The sequence below is a fragment of the Leucopleurus acutus genome (assembly GCF_964270905.1).
Source record: "Leucopleurus acutus genome assembly, chromosome: 11".
Taxonomy (NCBI): domain Eukaryota; kingdom Metazoa; phylum Chordata; class Mammalia; order Artiodactyla; family Delphinidae; genus Leucopleurus; species Leucopleurus acutus.
In genome coordinates this window covers 11,850,178-11,873,377 of record NC_139152.1, presented here as the reverse complement: position 1 = coordinate 11,873,377, position 23,200 = coordinate 11,850,178, and the positions used below count along the sequence as shown (strand labels likewise).

Genomic DNA, 23,200 nt, shown 5'->3' with positions numbered 1-23,200 from the left:
CTTCTAACAAAATAATTTATGATTTGATGATCTGTACTACAGATACTTATTTTAATATAACATAACATTTTTAAATAACGTGTGGCAGTCTATCATGTAAAATTTGAGTATCAACTCTACTTTCATTTTCAAACTGCTTTCCCATATAAAGACAGCAGCGTATTCTCATAAGTAAGCACATTTAACGCTGAATGTATATATTTTTTCCCTTGGTCAGCACGAAAAAGGTGACATTTATATTGGACTGTGAAAGATAGAATTTAGAAATGTAGAAATAGTCACAGACCTTTCTGCCAGTAGGTAAAAGCATGAGCAAGGGCATGGGGATAGGCAAGTGAGGGGATTTATGGGCAAAAACAAGTATTAACTTTTATTTAGATATCGGGTATGTGAAGAAGAACATACACATTTGGAAAGGTAAGTTAAGGCCAGATGACGAAAATGTATGAGGTATGACCTTGGGCTGGTTACTCAACCCCTCTGTACATTAGCGGCCATACCTATAATAAAGGTATTAAATAAAAACTAAAGTTAGAACATGAAAAGATACTTTTTAAAATATCCTTTTTAATACTCCAAAATGCTCTTTTTAATTTAACCATGAGTTTAAAATGGTCTATTTCACTTTGCGTGCCCCAGATGTGGACTCTTTTTATACACTGTTCACCACCACAAGCAAACTCAGCAATCCTCAACCATCATTCCCTACAAACATTTGCTCACAATGGTAAGGTCTATTTTCTTCAATAAACTTCTGCTGGAGACACAGAAGACCTGTCATTTCCTTTTGATATAACCAGTTTAAAGAAAAAGGTACCAACTGTAATGATATTTGACGGCTTTACAGGTGAGAATTTTGTGAAACCAAGCATCCACACTTACAGTATGCACTTGTGGTGGTCGGTGATGCACTGTGAGCTGAGGTCCTGTTGATCCCAGGGTTAATCCATTGTTTACAACGTATGTAGTTGCTTGAGGCACTCGAACTGTAACACCTATAAAAGAAAATTCAGTGACAAAATTAGAATTCTATTCCAAATTTGGCAGAACACTGAATTAAACATTTAAAGTCAGTAAAGTGATGTTTTTAAAATTCAAAAGGAAAAATATTTCTATTTTTCCATAAGTCTATACTCAGCTAAAGTATTATTTGAGCATGAGGATAAAGAAATTCTCACATATGCGAGCTACCAAAATAAAATCTACCTCTGTGAACTTTTCCTCAAGTAGCCACTGGAGGATATATGCTCCCCAAATGAGAGAGAAAATCAAGGAGGAGGAGAACAGGAGACTTAGTGGACAGGAGAGAAGTAAATGCCGTCCCTACCAAACGGACTATAACCGAAAATCCTAGAACGCTGCAACACTGGACCTGTAGACATGTACAAGGGAAACAGGTCGGAATGGAGCACTGTGACTCTAAAGAGGGAAAGCTTGAAGCTATCTTCACAAAGATCGCTGCCGCCTCCAGGACAGGGAAGTTATCCTTGCCTTGCGTTAATGAGGTTCCTCTTTCTTTCCATGCCCTGCTGATCAGCTGAGGATACTCATTTCATCCACCAGAAAACTCTTCTGACATACATCAGGGCAACAAACGCAGATAATTTAGGAGCCACCCATGCCTCAACCATATTCCTGCCATATATTCAGTACCACCATGTACCCTGACTGGGGTGAGCCCAGTTTCCCAGAATTCATTCATGACACAGTTGACTGATCTCCCCAGAGAAAGCTCTTGTAAACTTGAGAAAGCTGAAGCCAGAATGTGAACCAAAGACTCTGCTTAGTTTATTTTCTCCTAGAAGCCATCACCTAATAATGGCATTACTGAAGTTTCTTTAAACAGCTGGATTTGCCCTTGCTATTAAATTTTGCAAAACTAAATATTTTTAGTGATACATATATAGATTGCAGAACCATACAGAAAAACAGAAAATAAGTAAGGATGATGGTTACCTCTGATAGAAAGGGAGAGGGATGCAATTAAAGGCGGGCATATAGTAGACTTTTGGATACTGATAAAGCTCTATTTCTTATGCTGGTGGGGAGTTCATATGTGGTTCATTTTGCCATTTGTTTTAAATTTTAAATATATCTTTTACAGAAACTTGTTTGTATGATATATTTTACTACTAAAAATATATATATATATATTTTTTCCATTTATATACACATACATATACATATGGAAATTACAAGTTACCTTTAACATTTTCCCATCTTTTATTTCTCAGCCACTTTCCATACCTTTAAGACTCTCTCATTGGAGGCTATCTTTTACCATTATCTCCATCTGGGCTAAGTCACAATTGATCATTCCCACTTTAACTAGGCAAGGTGTCTCAACAGAGTACAGACCAACATCAAATAGGGTACTGTGATAGTACAGGCCATAAGTAATTAAATTGAAGACAACACCCAGAACACATATCAGATAATATACAAGTCCAATTTTTCTGGTTAACTCTCCTAAGGGAAGAAAAATGAATTAATAATAGTTTTAATATGATATTTAGCACTTTTTGCTAAATCTAATGTCAATATAAGCTACTCCAGCTAAGTGCTAAAGAACTACGTGTAACTTGGAGCCATATACAGGAAGAGTCTCTTACTATTTTGGGGATTGACCTGCCGAACAGCAGGAGCCTGCATAACAGTTCCTCGCAGGGAAGCCTGAGCTGGTGGTGCGGGGAGAGCTGTATAAACCACTTGATGGTTTGCAGGAGCTCTTGGTACAGGGAGCCTCGTGGTCACCTGAGTTACTGGACGATGCGTTACATTCACGGTGGTTGGAGCTAATGAAAAGCAGAAAAATATATTAAAAATGCAGTAAATGTTATGCTAAGTAAACAGTATTAAATGATAATTAACTTTATACAAAATCTGATTTACTATAATAAAGAGAACTAGAGACAAGCGACTCCTTTTGTAATCGTGGAAGGTAAGAATGACAGGGCCAATCAAAATTACTACTACTACAATCCAAGCTTCAGAAGAAAAGAGTACCTCAACCAGGTCCAACGCCCTTCCTACTCTAGTTTAACTAGATTAAATAAGCAAGTGAAGATGAAGAAAGGGTTTAGACCTTGAGAGTATGATCTTATAGGAGTGATTTAAAAGAGTAAATTTTCCCTTCCTCAGTGTTAAATTATTCTTAGCAGAGTGGAACTTTCGGCCCTCCAGGCCTTCTACCGACGGGTATAGATCCAAGAGAGTAACTCTGTGTTCCCACAGTTTAAAAAAACACCCATTAAAATACAGGCTTCTTCCTTCTCTACTGTGGCATTCCTCCTAATTTATGTTCCAGAGAGCATTAATGCCTTGAGTGATATTAACACATATTTATCAAAATATGAGTCCTAGATGTTCACTGACAGCATAGAAATACAGTAATGATTTCAGGAGTTAACAGTTTCTTGTTAATAACTCTCTGAATTAGAATTTCATTTTATAAATGACCACATATTAACTATATAATAAAAATCAATAATAAATATACTTTCATATGGAAAAATGGGCTCTATAATAAAATAAATTTGGAGGTAAACACTGGATATAATAAAGAGACTGCTTAGTCTTTACATATCCTAACTTTCAACGTGAGTCTTTCAAAAGCGGAAAAAAGTAAAGTATACAAGGAGGAATACTTATCTCTTCATCTCCTTATTCCCCATTTTACTATCTGTATTGTTCATGGGTTTGCATAATGACATTTCCTTCTAAATTATCTAAATTAGGTGACTGTCATTTTAATTTATTTCACTGGATCAAATTCCATGTGAGCTCAATGTATACCTTAATGAGAAGAGTGCTTATATAAGCATTTTGCAGATAAATCTCTTAAGCAATAGGCTATTTTTTGAAGAAGACAACCTGTCTTGATTGGCTTCTAAACAGATTAGGAGATACAGGCGACATCTTGAAAATGTCTGATTTATAGTTTCTTGAGAGGTAGCAGGTAGAATATTAGTGGTTCTGACAGTAGTGTTAGGCCAGTTAAAACTATTTCTAGTTAAGAATCATTTAAAAATTCTTGTTTGATCAATTATAACTTCTTGGTTATAATCAGAATGAATCATTACACTCATCCCTTCCAGAGAAACTATATTCATTTCTGCTGTTTACAGTGGCAAAGACATATATAATTGAACTCTTCTTTATAACTATTCTGTATCAGTGCTGCTACTTGAGACTGTCCACGAAATTAAGTCATACTGCGTTCAAAAACATACATTGCCTTCAAAGTAACAATGAGGACTATTCTTAATTTTCTGTCTTATCTTTTTTTAAAATACTTTATAGTTTTTATAACTTATTACTAACATAATTAGGGTTAAAATCCAATTCATCTCAAGGGAATGAGAAGACAAGCCACAGACTGGGACAAAATATCTGCAAAAGACATATTTGATAAAGGACTATTATCCGAAACATACAAAGAACTCCTAAAAATCAACAATAAGAAAATGAACAACACGATTAAAAAGTGGACAAAGAATCTGAACAGACACCTCACTAAAGAAGATAACAGATGGCAAACAAGCACACGAAAAGATACTCAACATAACATGTCATTAGGGAGATGCAAATGAAATACCAATGAGATTCCACTACACCTATTAGAATGGTGAAAATCTAAAACACTGACGATACCAAATGCTGGATGTGGAGCAATAGTTCCTCACACTCATTGCTGGCAGAAATGCAAAATGGTACAGCCACTCTGGAAGACACTTTGGCAGTGTCTCACAAAACCAAACATATTCTTCCCGTATGATCCAGCAATCACGCTCATTGGTATTTACCTAAATGAGCTAATTTTCTGTCTAATCTTCCATTCAATTTCATAGTCATATTTCACTGCAGGCAAAACTAAAGTTTCAGCTTAGTGATTCAGCATATTTACCTGTAGGTAGTAAGTGTATGGTTGTCTGAGATGGTCCACTTGTTGGCACCCCAGATGGCTGAAGAGGTGGTGCTGGCTGGATGGGTTGCAGTGGTCGAGATATAGGCTGAGAAGAGCTCATGGTTGACACAGGAGTGTGATTTATCTTTTTAGGGTCTGTTAATTAAAAGTGAGACAATATGATTATTGATAGAAAAAAATTAGAAATACAAGTTTATCCTTGCCATTCAGTCACATGTACTCCTAAGAGAACAATTTCTTTGTATTTTAATTAAGTGTACTTTTGCCAATTTGAAAACCAAGTCAGGACCTTAAACAATTCACTGTTGGCTCTATCACAGATTCTAATTCACATTTAAAGAAAACACAGTTTTACTTTTTTTTTTTTTTTTTAACGAAAGAATCCTACTTCTAACTCAGTACAACAAATTTAAGGCTTTAGCAACTGCTACTTTAATACTTGAGTGTTGATGAAAAACAATGCACTTTAGATGGGAGAATTTAAGTAACACTCAGTGGTGGGGCAATGGAAAGAGACTCCAAGAGGCAGGGGTGATAGAAAGGGAACTGACAAGAGCACTGATAACAAACTTTGCTTACTTTACTTTTTTATCTAGAACCAGCCTTACCTGTGTCTTCTCAAAAATAACCTGTATTTATTTTTGTGCTCTAGGAAATTCCTTCCATTAAGATTTCTCTATTAAAAAAAATAGTAAAAGCAATACAGAAAATCTGAAACTTTTAAACAATAATCAGACGGGCATGAATTCAACCCTGACAAATGATGGCACAAATCTTCCAATTTTACATCAGTTTTATACAAAAAAAAAAAAAAAAATTGACTTTAATGTCACATAATGAATTGTATAGCTAATTAATTTTGTTTTCCTAAAACCAACTTAACTATCTTATTCCGTAAAACGTAATTTTTAAAAATCTTTAGTTTTAAAAAAAATTTAATGTCTTTAAGGTAAAATAATTAGCACCTGATCCTATTAGATTTTCCACATGTATTATATAATTACCACCACAAAGCTTTACAAATATGTCTGTGAACAGTTATTCTCAAATAAGTTTGAGAAATACTTTATAGCTTGAATCATTCTTGGAGATTTACACTGTAAATTAGCATAGCAAAGGCTCGGAGAAATCTGTATTAAGGAAAAAATCCATATAATTTTAACTCAGCATTTTCCAAGCATATTTAACCATGTACTTTTATCACAGAACACCTATTAACACTGTGGAAGAATAACTGGGAATACTGGTTAATATCTAACCAATATAATTTCTAAATATTATAACTCAGAATAATATTAAGAATTCTGGGTGTGCATGGTTTTTAACATTACTTTCATTTAACATCTACATTAAAACACACACACACATGGAAAAAACATTTAATTTAAAGTCAAAAGACTTGGGTTTAATTTGCACTCTGAATCTATCCTCAACTCTAAAATGAGCAGTATAGGGTTATTGTAAGGATCAAGTGAAATAACATATAAAAGGAGAGGTGTTCCACAAGTCAAATATTCTCCTAGTTGCTCTGTTTTCCTTTATGCCTTGTTCATATACATTCAAGATTTGATTTCTATTTTTTAATTCTAATCTTAAAAACCCTCTTTCTAAAAAGGACACAAATAATGGGGTAGAGATCTGTATTCACTGAATATAATGTATTAAGAGAGAAAAATGGTATCAAAGCATTCCTTAGTAGGATTACTTATATTTAAGTACCTTGTGAAGCTCCACTCTCTTCATCATCCATTGTCAGATCAATGACCCCACCTGAATCGTTGCCTGTGGCTTTTCCACTCTGAAAAAAACAAAACATCTGCATTTTGCAAAGAAAACTCTGGCCGACATAAGGAAAATAAAATAATACTGAGGGGAAACAAGGATAATGACAGCCCGGTTCAATTTGGACACCTGATGGCTTCACCTGAAGAAAGAGTGTTTGTCAGATAAATGACCCAAGGATACTCATGAGCTAAATATGTGCCACATAAAAAATAACTTTGAAATCCTTTCACAATAAATTCTTTTTTTTAAATTACACTGTCAATTGCATAGAGCTATTAAAGTGACGATCAAGTGTGTTAAGTGATTAAATGTAAACAATCCATTTTCTTTTTTTAGAAATTTTTCTTTTTTTTTAACTTTTTCTCTTTTTTTTTTTTTTTGATGTGGACCATTTTTAAAGTCTTTGCTGAGTCTGTTACAATATTGCCTCTGTTTTACGCCTTGGTTTTTGGCCCCGAGGCATGTGGGATGCCATTACCCCGACGAGGGATTGAACCCACACCCCCCACATTGGAAGGCGAAGTCCCAACCACTGGACTGTCAGGGAAGTCCCATACAATCCATTTTCTAACATTTAAATGCTGACCAATCCTACACTAAGTTATCAACGTTAATTCACAAAAACACCAAAGGCAACTTTAAAGCCAGAATTAGGTTACATAAAATAATATATTTTCCCCTGAAGAATGCTGTCGTTTGATAGGATGTGATGTGCTGTAACCAGCTGCCATCTAAGTTGACTGAAGTCCACCCACTGCCCAAAATCATTAGAAATGTAATTTAAAAATTTAACTACATAATAGCAGCAAAAAAGGAAAGCAGTACAAAACAGACCTGAAGAGCCAAGATCTTCAAGTCAAAAAGACTGAGTGCATCTTTTAGTTCCAACACATACAAGCTATGTGAATTTATGTTAAAAGCACATTTCCTCAATTTCCAAAATTTGGATACGAAGTCTATTATAAGGATTAATGCAAATATGCATACAAAGAGCCTAACACCAGGCATGATACATGGTAACTGCTTAATAAATGCTAATCATAATTACTTTATGATATATTATATCAACTCCAAATGATTAAGGCTTTCATCTATAAAACTCCAATTTTGCAAAATTAAAGAAAATAATTCTTTGATGTTAGATATTCAGGCCAAATCCAAACACAATGATGTAATTCTAAATCTTACACTTATAAACCTTTCTTTGATAATGACTTCATAGAAAATGACTTGTTTACAAACATCACAAATCTGAAAAATCCAAAATGAAAAGTTCTTAACAAACCTTGAAGTATATAACAGAATCCACTTGCTACAACAGATCTATATGGTCCACTTTTCAAACTAAGGTCCACTTTTAAAATTAAGTTTTAAATTCATCAAAAATTATTAGACAAACATGCAAACACCAGTAAAGTAGAACCCAACTAAAGACAAAAAGATAGTCAATAAAAATAACTCCAAGTGGAGCCAGATGTTGAATTCAGCAGACTTCAAAGCAGCTGTTAAAAATACGCTCAAAGAATTACTAGAACAAATAATCCTAAAATTTATATGGAATCACAAAAAAACCAGAATTGCCAAAGCAATCCTGAGGGAAAAAAACAAAGCTGGAGACCTAACACTCCCAACTTCAGACAATAAACAAAGCTACAGTAATCAAAACAGCATAGTATTGGCATAAAAACAGACATATGGATCAATGGGTCAGAATAGAGAGCCCAGAAATAAACCCACACACCTACAATCAATTGACCTTTGACAAAGGAGGCAAGAATGATACAATGGAGAAAAGACAGTCTCTTCAGTAAGTGATGTTGGGAAAGCTGGACGGCCACATGTAAATCAATGAAGATAGAACACTCCCTCACACCATACACAAAAATAAACTAAAAATAGCTTAAAGACTTAAATATAAGACATGATACCATAAAACTCCAAGACAAGAATATGGGCAAAACATTCTCTGACATAAATCATAGCAATGTTTTCTTAGGTCAGTCTCCCAAGGCAACAGAAATAAAAGCAAAAATAAACAAATAGGATCTAAAGAAACTCATAAGCTTTCGCACAGCAAAGGAAACCATAAACAAAACGAAAAGACAACCTTTGGACTGGGAGAAAATATCTGCAAACGATATGACTGACAAGGGCTTAATTTCCAAAATATACAAACAGCTTATACAACTCAATAACTAAAAATCCAACAACCCAATCAAAGATGGGTAGAAGACTTAAATAGACATTTCTCCAAAGAAGACGTACAGATGGCCAATAGGCACATGAAAAGATGCTCAGCATTGTTAATTACCAGAGAAATGCAAATCAAAACTACAATGAGGTATCACCTCAAACTGCTAAGAATGGCCATCATTGAAAAGTCTACAAACAGTAAATGCTAGAGAGGGTATGGAGAAAAGGGAATTCTCCTACACTGTTGGTGGGAATGTAAATTGGTTCAACTGCTATGGAGAAAAAGAGGCTCCTTAAAAAACTGAAAACAGAGTTGCCACATAATCCGGCCATCCCATTCCTGGGCATGTATCTAGAGAAAACTCTAATTCAAAAAGATACATGCACCCCAATGTTCACAGCAGCACTATTTACAATAGCCAAGACATGGAAGCAACCTAAATGTCCACTGACAGATAAATGGATAAAGAAGATGTGGGATTATATATATACACACACATACACACACACTCATATATACATATACATACATACATACATATAATGGAATACTACTCAGCCATAAAAAAGAATGAAATATTGCCATTTGCAGCAACTTGGATGGACCTAGAGATTATTGTACTAAGGGAAGTAAGTCAGACAGAAAGACAAATATATGATAACACTTATACGTGGAATCTAAAATATGATACAAATTGACTTATTTACGAAACAGAAACAGACTCACAGACATAGAAAACAAACATAGTTACCAAAGGGGAAAAGGGGGGGAGGGATAAATTAGGATTTTGGGATTAGCAGATACAAACTACTATATATAAAACAGATAAACAACAAGGTCCTACTGTATAGCACAGGAAACTATATTCAATATCTTGCAATAATCTATAATGAAAAAGAATATATACATATGTATAACTGAATCACTTTGCTATACACCAGAATCTAACACAACATTGTAAATCAACTATACTTCCATTTTTAAAAAATGAAAAAAATATGTCAAAGAATTAAAGGAAAATACGATATTAACAGATGTGCAAATAAGAAATCTCAAAAGTAGAAAATGAGAAAAACAGGAAGACAACAGAAAAATTAAGATAGAATATTAAAAAATCAACACAAAATAAAAGTAGGAAAAAAGTACTCAGAAACAAAAAAACAGATGACATATTTTTTAAATTACAGAACAGCAGACCTAAATTCAACCATATCAACGACTATACTAACTAAATGGAATGAAATTTCCTATCAAAATTAGGGATTGTCAGATGAAATAATATATCAAGAAATCAAGAAATAACTAGTTTTCTTCTCCTAGATACTCACTTTAAATACAAATACACAAACACACTAAAAAAAGCAAGCATAAAAAAACTGTTGTAATCACATTTATGTTAGACAACATATAAAGAGGTAAACCTTATAACGATAAAACAGTCAATTTGTCTATTTTATTGTTTTCACTCATGTTTTGATGCTCTATTATAAGGTGCATATTTTTCTATAATGTATAATATAATAGGAAGAGAAGATCTATAATCAATGATCTAACCTACATTATATTTTTATTTACCATAACCTGACTGATAAAATTCATCTATTATCACATACTGCAGGTAGTTTCCTGGTTATATTTTCTTCTTGAGAAATAAAACTGAATTATTTCAATAACTATTAACAGCAATTATAAGACAGTCATGATAGCTGGCACTATTCCCATCAGGCTCTGTGCCAAGTGTTTTATCAATACATTCATTAACAAATTTAATCTTTACAATAATCCTGAGGTTGAGACCAGCATTAGCCATATTTTATAAGTAAGAAATCAAGGTGTTAGATAACTTATTCAAGGCTTACACATTAAGTGACAGGAGGCACTGTCTGACTCTAGAGCTTATTATTTCTATGCCACTAGGTGCACATTTATATATCTTCACATTTTTTCTGCCATCAATTCTGAGAAAACTTATGTAATCAGGGACATTACATGCCTATATCTGCATTTACACACATTACAGAATTACTCAATTTGAAACTATTAAAAAACATCTTAGTTGTATCAAATAGGTTTTAATACTAAGAATCTATTTTATTAAAAAGTTACTTAATCATGTGTCCTTCCCGCAAAATGAGACCACTCATTAAGTGAACCCTAAGAAAATTTCAAGAAAGCAAAGATACTGGCTTTGTAGGTTTTTTGGTTGTTTTTTTTTTTACTGAAACAAATAACAAGAACATATTTGAAAGGCTAGAGTAGGGCACTTCAACAATTGCAAGGGAAGTTATAAATACAGAAGACCTGGTTGTTCACTCCACACACATCTCTCCAAGGGGACTTGGGAACTACAGGCAGGCTTGGTTGGCTACCAGGAATGTGACCGTTAGAAAGTTTACGTTAATAAATCATAATTTTCTTATGTACTCCTTAAACAGTGTCATACTGGCTTATCAGGATTGATTTGCACAGACATCAAGTCTGACGATGCACACCTGGTTTCATTGTTGGGGTCCTGAGTTTTGACTGCCATGGCTGGTTACAAAGAAAGAAGCAGCTGTATAGTCAGCTCAAACCCTGATAGTCAGTCTTCTCTGGGCAAAGACTATTGGCACATGTCCCTGCAGTTAATAACCAGAGAGACAGCGCATCCTGTGCAGTGCTGGATAGGAGAGAATATGGAGGACTCAGCCTGACCGCACTTAATCCCACTTGATGCATATATTTTTCCTGCTGTTTTTGCTCTCTACCTTTTGCTGTGATAAACCATAACCATGAGTATAACCTGTCACAGGTCTTATAAGTCCTTATAGCAAATAAACAAAATTGAGGCTGATCTTGAGTCCCTCAAAAAAGTAATATAAAACTACAGATGTGGCAGAAAAAGATTTCTATACTGTTTTACAACATATGATGATACTTCGAATAAATAATGTTTTTCACCATATGAAATATATTAGTAATGTACTGTATGAAATGAGATCTATGAATAAAATATGCAGTAATAACTCATTATATGGAATATGTTAATAAATACTTATTTGGAGGACATTAGAGAAATCTTCAAGGACTACGAAGAGAATATTTTACACATTTAATTATTTTCAAATTAGCTATGTCTGAACAACGATCATTTCCATACAAGCCATCCAGATTCCTTCTAATTTATAATAGCCTTAAAGTGTTCAGAAGTACAACTAAGTAAGATTTGGCAGAGAAAAAAGAAGCTGGCAGAGTATACTTAGAAAGTTAACAGTCTAAAGAATCACAAGCTACCCGTTTCATACCAGAGTCTACTTGCTACTAAGCAACATACAGGGGAAAAACCTAACGATCATTTCTTAATATATCTTCAAAAAACAATAGTGTTGGGGCTTCCTTGGTGGCGCAGTGGTTGGGAGTCCGCCTGCCAATGTAGGGGACGCGGGTTCGAGCCCTGGTCCCAGAGGATCCCACGTGCTGTGGAGCGGCTGAGCCCGTGCACCACAACTACTGAGCCCGCGTGCCACAACTACTGAGGCCTGCACGCCTAGGGCCCGTGCTCCGCAACGGGAGAGGCCACGGCAATGAGAAGCCCATGCAAGGGAGAGTAGCCCCGGCTCACCGCAACTAGAGAAGGCCTGTGCGCAGCAGCGAAGACCCAACGCAGCCAAAAATAAATCAACAAAATGAATAAATTTATTTTTAAAAAAATAGTGTTACCTTAATCAAGGTATTCAGCACAACAACAAAAATTTTATTTGTAACCCAAAAGAGCCAGTAAAGCATCAATTTATAACTGGCAGCACATATATATTTCTTATCATATAATAAAGCTTGCATATTGTATTTATTATTTAAATCCATAACTGGTACTCATTCAAAGCTGAAAATCTTTTTTTGACCAGGCATGACTTTGGCAGGTTAGCTCCCTAGTCATGCTACTTGTATGTGTTTTTCATACAATGGTATTGAATTACTCTTCCTGTAAGCCAAATAAGATAACCACTGAGAGCTTAATATTTGGCTGCACTGTCTCTCCGCTACCTGATGCAGTCTCTTACTATTTCAGGCGTCTTTTGGATCGACTGGTTCATCAAAATGTAAGTTATACAATACAATGTAAAGTAAAACATTTTAGATTCTAAAACCTGTGAAGTGGGGAGTAACACATGATGTTTTAGAATTTCTAGAACATAATAAGCAGCTGGGTGTTACTGGATTTTATATTATTTTGCTTTGTTGTTTTTCTTTAATTTAAAAAGGATATTTTTAAGTAAACAATTTCAAAAGTCTAGCAAACTTTTATATCAATTTTAATTTCACCTAGATGTTTACAATATTACATACACTTTATTTCAGCAATCCAGTATAACTTTTTGCAATGATGAAAATGTTCTGTATCTTTGTTTTCCAATATGGTAGTTACTACCTATATTTGGCTATGAGCCTTGAAATGGGGCTACTGTGATATAGGAAGTAAATTTTTTATTTAAGCCTAAATTAAATTAAGTTTTAATTTAAATGGCCAACATGTGATTAGTGGCTACCACATTAGACAGTACAACTTTAGAAGAATCTTTTTTTTTTTTTTTTTTTTTTTTTTGCCGTACACGGGCCTCTCCCTGTTGTGGCCTCTCCCTGTTGTGGCCTCTCCCGTTGTGGAGCACAGGCTCCAGACGCGCAGGCTCATGGGCCCAGCCGCTCCGCGGCATGTGGGATCCTCCCAGACCGGGGCACAAACCCGTGTCCCCTGCATCGGCAGGCGGACTCTCAACCACTGCGCCACCAGGGAAGCCCAAGAATCATCATTTTTAATAAGATAAAAACACAGCCATTACAATGTCCATTTTTGTGTCTTGAAACATTACCTAGTATGTCCAGACAAACAAGAAAAAAAATTACTGAGGGAAATAAAGTTGTTTGTAATTTCTTTGTTTAGTTTTAGGTTTACTTTATAAAGTAAGGCTAGACTTCCTATAAATGTTCCATAAAAGTCACTGAATATATCAACGTTTCCTATACCATGTGTCTTCCAGAAAGTACTCCATATACTTTTAATTAAAAACACAGCTACTATAAGACATCCTCAGAAGCAATCAAAACTCTGATCTTTAATATCATATAAAAAGACTGCTAAAGTTTGTAAGAAATAAAATATTCCTAATAGCTTTCTATAAAGCATGGTGTACACCTATCTTTGGTTAAAAATCCATCATTTTAAAGGAAAACAGTCAAAATGAAAGATTATGCCCTTGTTTTAAAATTCATGTAATTTTTTCATGCCCGACTTACTCAAGATTTTTTATTTTTCTAGGAAAAATATATGCATTTCTTGATATGATTAAGAGGAAGGGAAGAAAATAAAATTAGACTATCAACAACCTAATGACTTCCCTATAAATCTATTACACCTAAAGCAATATAGTAAAAGAAGTATGATGAACATTGTCAATTTAATACAGGAAAAAAGTAGTTACTCCATTCCTGAGTGATTTAAATTTAACATGAAAAAGTAGCAGGACTGGCAAAGTGCTAATAAGCTATCAGAAAGACCAAGATTTTCTTTCCATAAAAGCTATCTCTGATCAGCTTTGAAGAAACTAAAATGATGTCTCCGTGTGTGCTGGCAATGTCAGGACAGAGGACTGGGTGGGGGGATCCCCGCGGGGGAGGTAAACCAGTGAGACCTTCTTAAAAAGATGGGCCAGGAAGAAATTACACATGGAGACTTAAAACTTCACAATATATGAAGAAAAACAACTAGACTGCCGATTATATATAATCCAAGCAGTTAGTTAATTTAATAAACATATTATTTCTAAGAGAACTACTAAGCAAAAAAACTCAATTCTTGTCAAACAACACAGAGACACTGAAAATTTTTGGACAGTTGTAAAAAGCAGACTTAGAATAATTTTCATTTTACCAAAGAATATTGATAGAAATTCATTCTCTTATGGACTGTAATTAGAATTTTACTTTGAAACAGTAGGAAAAATCTTACCTGTGATGTGCTATCAGCTGCTTTCTTATTAACAGAAGCATCTATTGTTTTGTTTGTCTGGTTTTCTGAGGAGTCAAAAAACAAAACAAAGCAAAACTCAGAGCTATTCTTAAAGGCACCTACAAAATGTGAAAGGGTGGGTTGCTTTACATACAACAATTCATGTTAATTTTCTCCAATTTTTTTTTGTCTGTCAACATGTTACATATGTAAAGAGATCCTCTCATAGACCACCACTACAAAACCTTTCAGAAGGACAAATTCATAATAGAGATCAAAACACTTCACATACTCATTAACCAGAAATTTTAACTCTAACCTAAGGAATATTGCAGGGAAACAATTTAAGACGTCTGTAACTTAAATGCTGAAACATGAATAGTTAAATAAAATATAATCCTTCCATACTACATACCTTTGGAGAAAAAAAATTTAATAGCATGGCAAAAATGTAATAAATTCACTAGAAAAATAGTTACAGTGATTCTGATGAAATACACATGGATGATCTCAGTAGGTCAATCACAGATGATTTTTCTTTATTCAGTTTTCAATTAACTTGTGTTGAGTTTGTGGCATATGTATGTGTGTGCATGCATGTATGTACACACACACACACACATGAAAGTTGCATGTACAGAACTACAACTATATAGTTGTAAAAAAGATAGCTGAATGAAAAAACAGCACAGAAAAGAAACCAAGTAGGTTTTTCTGCCTCAATTTCTAAAGAGAAGGTATTAAATTTTATCAAATGTCTTGAGCATCTACTGAGGTGATTAATCAGTTTTTTCTCTTTGGTAATGTGGTCAGTTATATTAATAGGAATTTTCTAATGTTGAAACATTCCATCCTTGCTTTTTTGTCAAAAAAGAACGTTTGTCAAAATATGGCACTCCTTTCATCTGTAAATCTTCATAACACACATATAAAGTAAACCATTTATATTAAAAAAACAAAACAGAAACAGGAGACATAACCATGTATTTCTACATATAAATCTGTATGTCAAAAAAATCAGGATAAATATCTACCTATTAAAAAAGAAGGTTTTCTAGGCTAGGCACGTAAAAGGAGGCCCTTACAATTTCTCCCTACCCTATCTGAATTATCTTAGTTCCTTTCGTAGGAAGAATATATATTATTTATATATATATATAAACATATATATATATATATAATATATATAACTCTAACCTAAGGAATATCGCAGGGAAATAATTTAAGATGTGTATTACTTAAAAAAGATCTATACATATCTTTAATCCCTTAAAATTACTTCATTTACAATGAATCAGCTTCTCTTCTGGACTGTGAAGTTCTTGAAATACTACTTAATAAAAAACAAATTCCAGGGTACTGATCCTACATGGTTGAGTATTAAATTACACTTATGATATTACCAAAACATCATCAATTTACTACCAATTTTTTTAATACATATATACAATGTCAATACATTCATTTGGAGTTAAAAGACATTTTCATTTCCAAGTGAAAATAAAAGGTAAATTCAGAAGCAAAGTAGGTGAGGGAGCTTCATTTTTATTTTCTGTTGAAATATCCTCATACAATTATCCTCAAGACTCACAGAAGATTTAGACTGCTTAATAAAATGTTTTACTTCTTTACACACACACACAAACACACACACACACACACACACACACAAATACTAATAACTATGAGAGTTCTGTTATCCAGAGTGATTCTTTGACGTAACTGTCTCAGGAAAAAGAGTTAATTATTCACAAAGCTGTAATGATATTCCTTATTCTAGATTTTCAGTTAACTTCCCCTACCCCTTTATTACAGATTGTTTTCTTGCTTCTTAATCATTTTATAGTCTCACTGCATCTTTTGTTTTCTTTTACTATAATATCTACTTTAAATAAATTCTGTTTTTGTTTTTGTTTTTTTTTGCGGTACGCGGGCCTCTCACTGTTGTGGCCTCTCCCGTTGCGGACCACAGGCTCCAGACGCGCGGGTTCAGCGGGCATGGCTCACGGGCCCAGCCGCTCCGCGGCATGTGGCATCCTCCCGGACCGGGGCACGAACCCGTGTCCCCTGCATCAGCAGGCGGACTCTCAACCACCGCGCCACTAGGGAAGCCCCACCCTGCCAATTTTATTGCTTGATAGATTGATTTGTAACTTTTTACTTTCAGAATTTATCTAAAGTTGGGGCGCCTGCTGATGCAGGGGACACGGGTTCGTGCCCCGGTCCCGGAGGATGCCACATGCCGCGGAGCGGCTGGGCCCGTGAGCCATGCCCGCTGAACCCGCGCGTCTGGAGCCTGTGGTCCGCAACGGGAGAGGCCACAACAGTGAGAGGCCCGCGTACCGCAAAAAAAAAACAAAAATTGTACCTCAAATTCTTTCTGTCATATGGGAAACATCTCTATCTTTTTATGTTGAAAAGATATTGTCACTTTTTACCAACACTGCATTTTTACCAGAATAATAAAAAGGTTTTACAGGAGTGCCAATTAGTAGTATACCCCAGTAGGTGCTGGATAATGGTATGAAAATGAATGCAATGCAAGGCCTTTAAATCATTTTTACAACACCATCTCTCATTCAGATCACTCCAAGAGCCTCCTAACTGGTCTCCCTAACTCTGTTTTTCCCCCTCTAATCCATTCCCCTCACTGCAGCCAGTGTTCATGGATGTCACACTCCTTCCTCTCTGTAAAAATCCTTTAAAACCTTATTTCCCACCATCTTTCGATTCACTCCATTCTCATACTATCCCAGATCTCCCATATGCTCTCACAGAAACCGTCATATCTTTACACTCATCACATTGATAATTAATTATTTATTTAATATCCAAGTTCCGAATTTGATTATGAGCTTGGTTAGAATAGGGACTATTTTGTACATTTCTGTGTATCTGCAGGACTTTAGAACAATACAAGCATTTGATATTTTATGAATAAATGATATAAGCTATAATTTGGTCTCTAAATTTCCAAGTAGTCCTTAGAACAATTTTTACTTTACATTTTACAAGAAATATTGACTTACTCTATGGGGATATATGTATATAAAATACATACAAATGCATGTCTAGTTATACTGTATATGTTCTCATTAAGTAAATAAAACCTACATAAGCATAGGATTTAAAACTAATTACTTTATCACATTAGGGATGTATTAAAGTTTGGTTCAACCTTCATATTTAGCCAAAATTTGCTATTTGGCTTCAGCTTAGGCTTTGGCGAGCCTCAACAGCTAAATGCCTACTTTAATGCCATTTATGGCGCCCCTAAAATTATGAACGATCAAAGAACATATCATCTCATAGGATCTCATTCTAATTAACATTATGAACAACATAAAAACAAAGCTTATCATTAACATTTTTGGTTAATATCTAATAATTTACTTTCAAAAGTAGGTAAGCATTCTAAATAGAACTCAAAATGAAGATCTCCTTAATATAATTTATGTATTAAAGTACATATAAATGTGTTAAATATATGTTAAAATATAAAATTTTAAGTGTAAGTATAAATGTATATTATCACAAAAGCAGAGTGATATTCTAATAATAATGGGGAAAAGTATTAATTTTATATACAAAAATAATCAAGGACAGTCAAGTAATTAAATAAATACAAAACAGACTAACACTCATTACAACTAATAAAGCGCACTAAGCTAGATAACTTTGGGAAAAACATACCTTTTGTGTCAACAGATGTTCACACAATGTTAACAGGATAATGAAACTGAATTACAATTCTGATACTGTAGAAGTATTTAGGGTACTTGCATTCATAACATTAAACAAAATAATCTTTTAAGTTATTTATTTCTTTTCAGGCCATGGTCTTTCAGGGGAAGTTCTATATTTAAGAATATATCTTATCTTGCGACCATGAATTAGAAACAATGTCAACTAGGCTCAAAACTTCATAAAGAAGAAAAACTCCAGAATCTCATAAAAGAATGTCCATGATAATCATCTCCCACCTGACATATTAAAAAACAGTAATGACTGGAAGAAAAATAAATTAGAGAAATATGAAGTAACCCCCCAAAATCTTGCTCATCACTGACCTCAATTAAAAGTAAGCATATTTAGCATATAAGGATGTGATAGCAGATAATGCTAAAGAAATATGGTTACTGTACCATGCAAATATTTAATTTTAAATACTAATAATTCTATTTGAAATTTCAGATTTACTCTTATATCCCAGATGTTAATTGTATGAGGATGACATTCAGGTTCAGTCCAATATTAATTTTTAGCTGCCATTCATTTACTCTCTCAATAACTCTATGAAACACCATCACTATCTTATGAGAAAATATAGTCAGAGGGCAAGTACACTACTGAAGACTACATGAGAACTTAAAAAAACAAGGCTTGTATATCTCACTTGTAAGAGTAATTTTGTACTTTATAATCTGTTTCTTATATTCCATGGTCACTTCCTACATCAGTAAGACAGATACTATTGGCAATTTCATTATATACATGATGCCTAGGCTCTCTTTCCTGTCTTTCCAAAAGCAGTGGGGATAAATGTGAAATCAGAAATAAAGAATAAGCAAGTTCAAGAATGCATAAAAAATGTATGCTTTTGAAGAACAAGGAAGACATAGAGTTTTACAGATTTTAAAAACAGGAGCAATCAAGTTCTCCTTTTTGCAACACTTCGAAGTATATATACATATGCAAACATAATCATATGTCATAACGGAAAAATATATAAAAGAGAAAACAAAAAGCAAGCAAACATTCTGTAGTAAATTAAAGAGGGAAGACCTAGTTTTAAACTTCTCAAATTTGCAAGATATGAGTGATTGCACAGAGGATTTTTCCAAATGGGTAGGGAAGATATGTGGTTTTTATTTTCTTCTTATTAGCATATATTATGTCAATTAGATCCTTTAAAATATACTTGCTCTATTCAGATATATCTGAAAAATGTATTAGAAAAGTAATTCATAATGCTTGCTACAAAGCCTAAATTAAAAATTCGCACAGACTAGGAAAACTAGTAAAAGATAAATTACAAATGCTAACTTCTCACTCAAAATAAACTCTCTCTCAAATCCCACTGTAACAACATCATTTCTCTTAGGTAACAAAAAACTTACTAAAAATAATCTCCGTGAAAATTCTATTTACTCTGTTCTTCCAGTAATGGTAGTCACTTACACACACAAACACACACACTCACTGACACATGTTCAATTACCTATAGACTATTAACATGCTTGCATTTCTATTATTAAACCTCCATATTGACTTACCAATTCTTGTGGTGGCCATGCTGCTCTGTTCTGCAGGAGATGAAGTACTAAAAGCAGAAATTGGAATTTTCATCTGTATAGGGCCTCGATTATTTGACGGACTATAGAGTCCTGATGGGCCTACTGTGGGTAAAGAAGTCCTTGTGGCTTGTACAATAGAGTGCGCTGTTGGAACAGCCTGTACAGCAAGTGTTGTTCCTAATGGTGCAGCACCGGCAGGAGAATTCCTTTGAATACTAGGACTGGGCACAGAAGGAACGTTGTTTGGTTTAGTGGGGTTTGGCAAGGATGGCAAAGATACTGGATTTTTGGTTAGACCACTCATTGTAGGTGGGCTTTGTACAGAAATGAATTCAACGTTGCCAGATGGTTGATTGGTCACTAAAGTCCCTGGATGGCTCTGTAGGAGCTGAGGTTGGGAGGATACAGCAACAGGTACATGCAAAATCACTGGTAAAGACTGTAAAGAGATTGTAGGTTGGGGATTTCCACTAGGCACCTGAGTAGAAGCAACTACTGTAGCTGTGTTGGGTGCAGGAAGAACTGACGTTGCTGTCAGAGAACCCGACGTCACTGGAGGCTGCAATTTAGGTTGACTACTGACAACTGTTGGAGGAGTGACAAGATTGGTTGAAGATACTATAAAAAGAAAAAAGAAGTCTCAGTTTAAATAGCTATCTTTATCAGCTAAGAAAATATAATACAAATTTGATGTATTGCAGTATATACACGCAAGTCTCTCATAATTAAATTTTTTATTCAAGATTTAAATCCTTGAACTCTTAGATTATCTGTAGAAGCATTTTTGCATCTGTATTTGGTACATTATGAAAATAGCACATGTTTTATGATTAAGGCAGAGGACTGCTATCTCTGTATAAAAGGAGTCTCTGAAAATTATTATACTTAGTTCAGAGTAACTAGTTGGAAAAACAACTAAAAAACATTGAAAACTAGGTAAAATTGTATAGACAATTTTGAAAGTACATTAAATATATTATAAATGCCTTAGAACACTGGCAATACATAAACTCAAATAGAAAATCTAGAAAGAGTACCATCAATGAATAACGGGTAAACCTGGTGATGGTATTTTGTCATTTGGACAATGTGAAACCTCTATCTGTGGATCAAAAATTTTACTGGATTCCCTGGGGAGGAACTGGTGAGGAGAGGCTGTCTCTATTAACACTCTATTGACATTATGTGATATGGAAAATAGCGCGGTGAAGATGGGAGATGAATTAAGGAGTAGATAACAAAGAGCAGAGAAAATCAAAATGCTTGTCACTGTAGTTTTACAGTCATTTTAGTTCAACCATTTGTGTTTATTCTCATGTGAACAGGTTTAAAATCAATGACCAAGTTTCTTCTCAACGATTTGTAGTCTTTCCAAAATCAGAGGCACGCTAGAGCAGCAATTCTCAAGGTGCAGTCTAGGGAGACACCTGGGGATTACTGAGACCCTTTCAGGAAGTTTGAAATGTCCAAACAATTTCCATAACAATAAGAAAACATTATTTGACTTTTTTACTGTGTAGATATTTACAATGATGGAGCAAAAGCAATGGTGAGTAAAACTTTTGATGTCTCAGTATAAAAATCAAGGTAGTCGTACCAAACCATCACTGCACTCTTTAACACCACATGTGCACAGTAAAAGCCAAACAAAATCAGTTTCATTTAAGAATGTTCATTATGGGGCTTCCCTGGTGGCGCAGTGGTTGAGAGTCCGCCTGCCAATGCAGGGGACACGGGTTCGTGCCCCGGTCTGGGAAGATCCCACATGCCGCGGAGCGGCTGGGCTCGTGAGCCATGGCCGCTGAGCCTGCACGTCCGGAGACTGTGCTCCGCAACGGGAGAGGCCACAACAGTGAGAGGCCCGCGTACCACGAAAAGAAAGAAAAAAAAAGATTAGAACTTTGGAAAATACGTCTACCTGCCACTGAGGGCATGACAGCTTCCCAAATCTTTAAAGACTTGTCTGAGAGGGCTTCCCTGGTGGCGCAGTGGTTGAGAGTCCGCCTGCCGATGCAGAGGACACGGGTTCGTGCCCCAGTCCGGGAAGATCCCACATGCCGCGGAGCGGCTGGGCCCGTGAGCCATGGCTGCTGAGCCTGCACGTCCGGAGCCTGTGCTCCACAACGGGAGAGGCCACAACAGTGAGAGGCCCGCGTACCGCAAAAAAAGAAAAAAAAAAAAAAAAAAAAAAGACTTGTCTGAGAAGAACTGATAGTGAAATAAATAAATATGATTTAAAAAAAATTTTATTAATGAAATGTGTCAACATTTGGAATACTCAGAAAACTCAGTGAGTATTTTCCAAATGATCAATGATATTAGTAAAAGATCCATCCAAGTACAAGACAGACAAATGAATTTTAATGAAAAATTTAGAAAAGTTTATTGGTGTGGTTTCTGATTCCACTTTGCAACTAACCTGTAAGAAACTACTACTTGCTGTATCAAAGAAGAATATCCACAACTCACTAAAAGGGCTAGGCCTTTTCCAACTACATATTGGTATGAGGCTGAATTTTCTTCACATATTTCAACTATAACAACAAATTGCAACAGATTGCATGCAGATGCAGATATGAGAATCCAGGTATCTTCAGCCATCTTAATGTTTTAAGTGAGGTATAAAAGAGATTTGTAAAAATTTAACACAATAACACTCTTTTTGCTAATTTTTTTAAAGCTTGGAAAAGAGCTACTTTTCATCAAAACATGTTACTTATGGTTCATAATATAGGTTTGTAATCATTTTAAAGTGAATAAATAAACATTAAAAAATTTTATGTTTTAATTTTCACCATAGTAAATATCAATTAGTACACCCACATAAACAAAGCTCTTTGGATTCTTAATAATTTTTAAGATTATAAGGGGATGTGAAGACCCAAAGGTTTGAGAACCACTAGAGTAGAGATCTGAATTTCTGTATTTTCATGCATATCTGCGATCCTGATTTTTAAATAAACTTTGTGCTTAGCACTCAGTTTTACATAACTGTGCTCAGTTTCTTAGTCCAT

General features: G+C 34.7%; 1 protein-coding gene across 4 annotated transcripts in view; it reads right to left on the bottom strand.

Moving 5' to 3' along the window:
• The window catches only part of ATF7IP (activating transcription factor 7 interacting protein), a 128,072-nt gene that overhangs the window by 4,918 nt on the left and 99,954 nt on the right, over positions 1 to 23,200 (bottom strand). For all 4 annotated transcript variants that reach the window (XM_082850490.1, XM_082850489.1, XM_082850491.1 and 1 more), the window contains exons 9-14: positions 20,166 to 20,804; positions 14,890 to 14,954; positions 6,647 to 6,725; positions 4,907 to 5,062; positions 2,613 to 2,795; positions 883 to 995 (exon numbers count right to left, since the gene is read on the bottom strand). In XM_082850490.1, the coding sequence (XP_082706616.1) occupies positions 883 to 995; positions 2,613 to 2,795; positions 4,907 to 5,062; positions 6,647 to 6,725; positions 14,890 to 14,954; positions 20,166 to 20,804 (1,235 nt within the window). The remainder of the gene's footprint in view (positions 1 to 882; positions 996 to 2,612; positions 2,796 to 4,906; positions 5,063 to 6,646; positions 6,726 to 14,889; positions 14,955 to 20,165; positions 20,805 to 23,200) is intronic.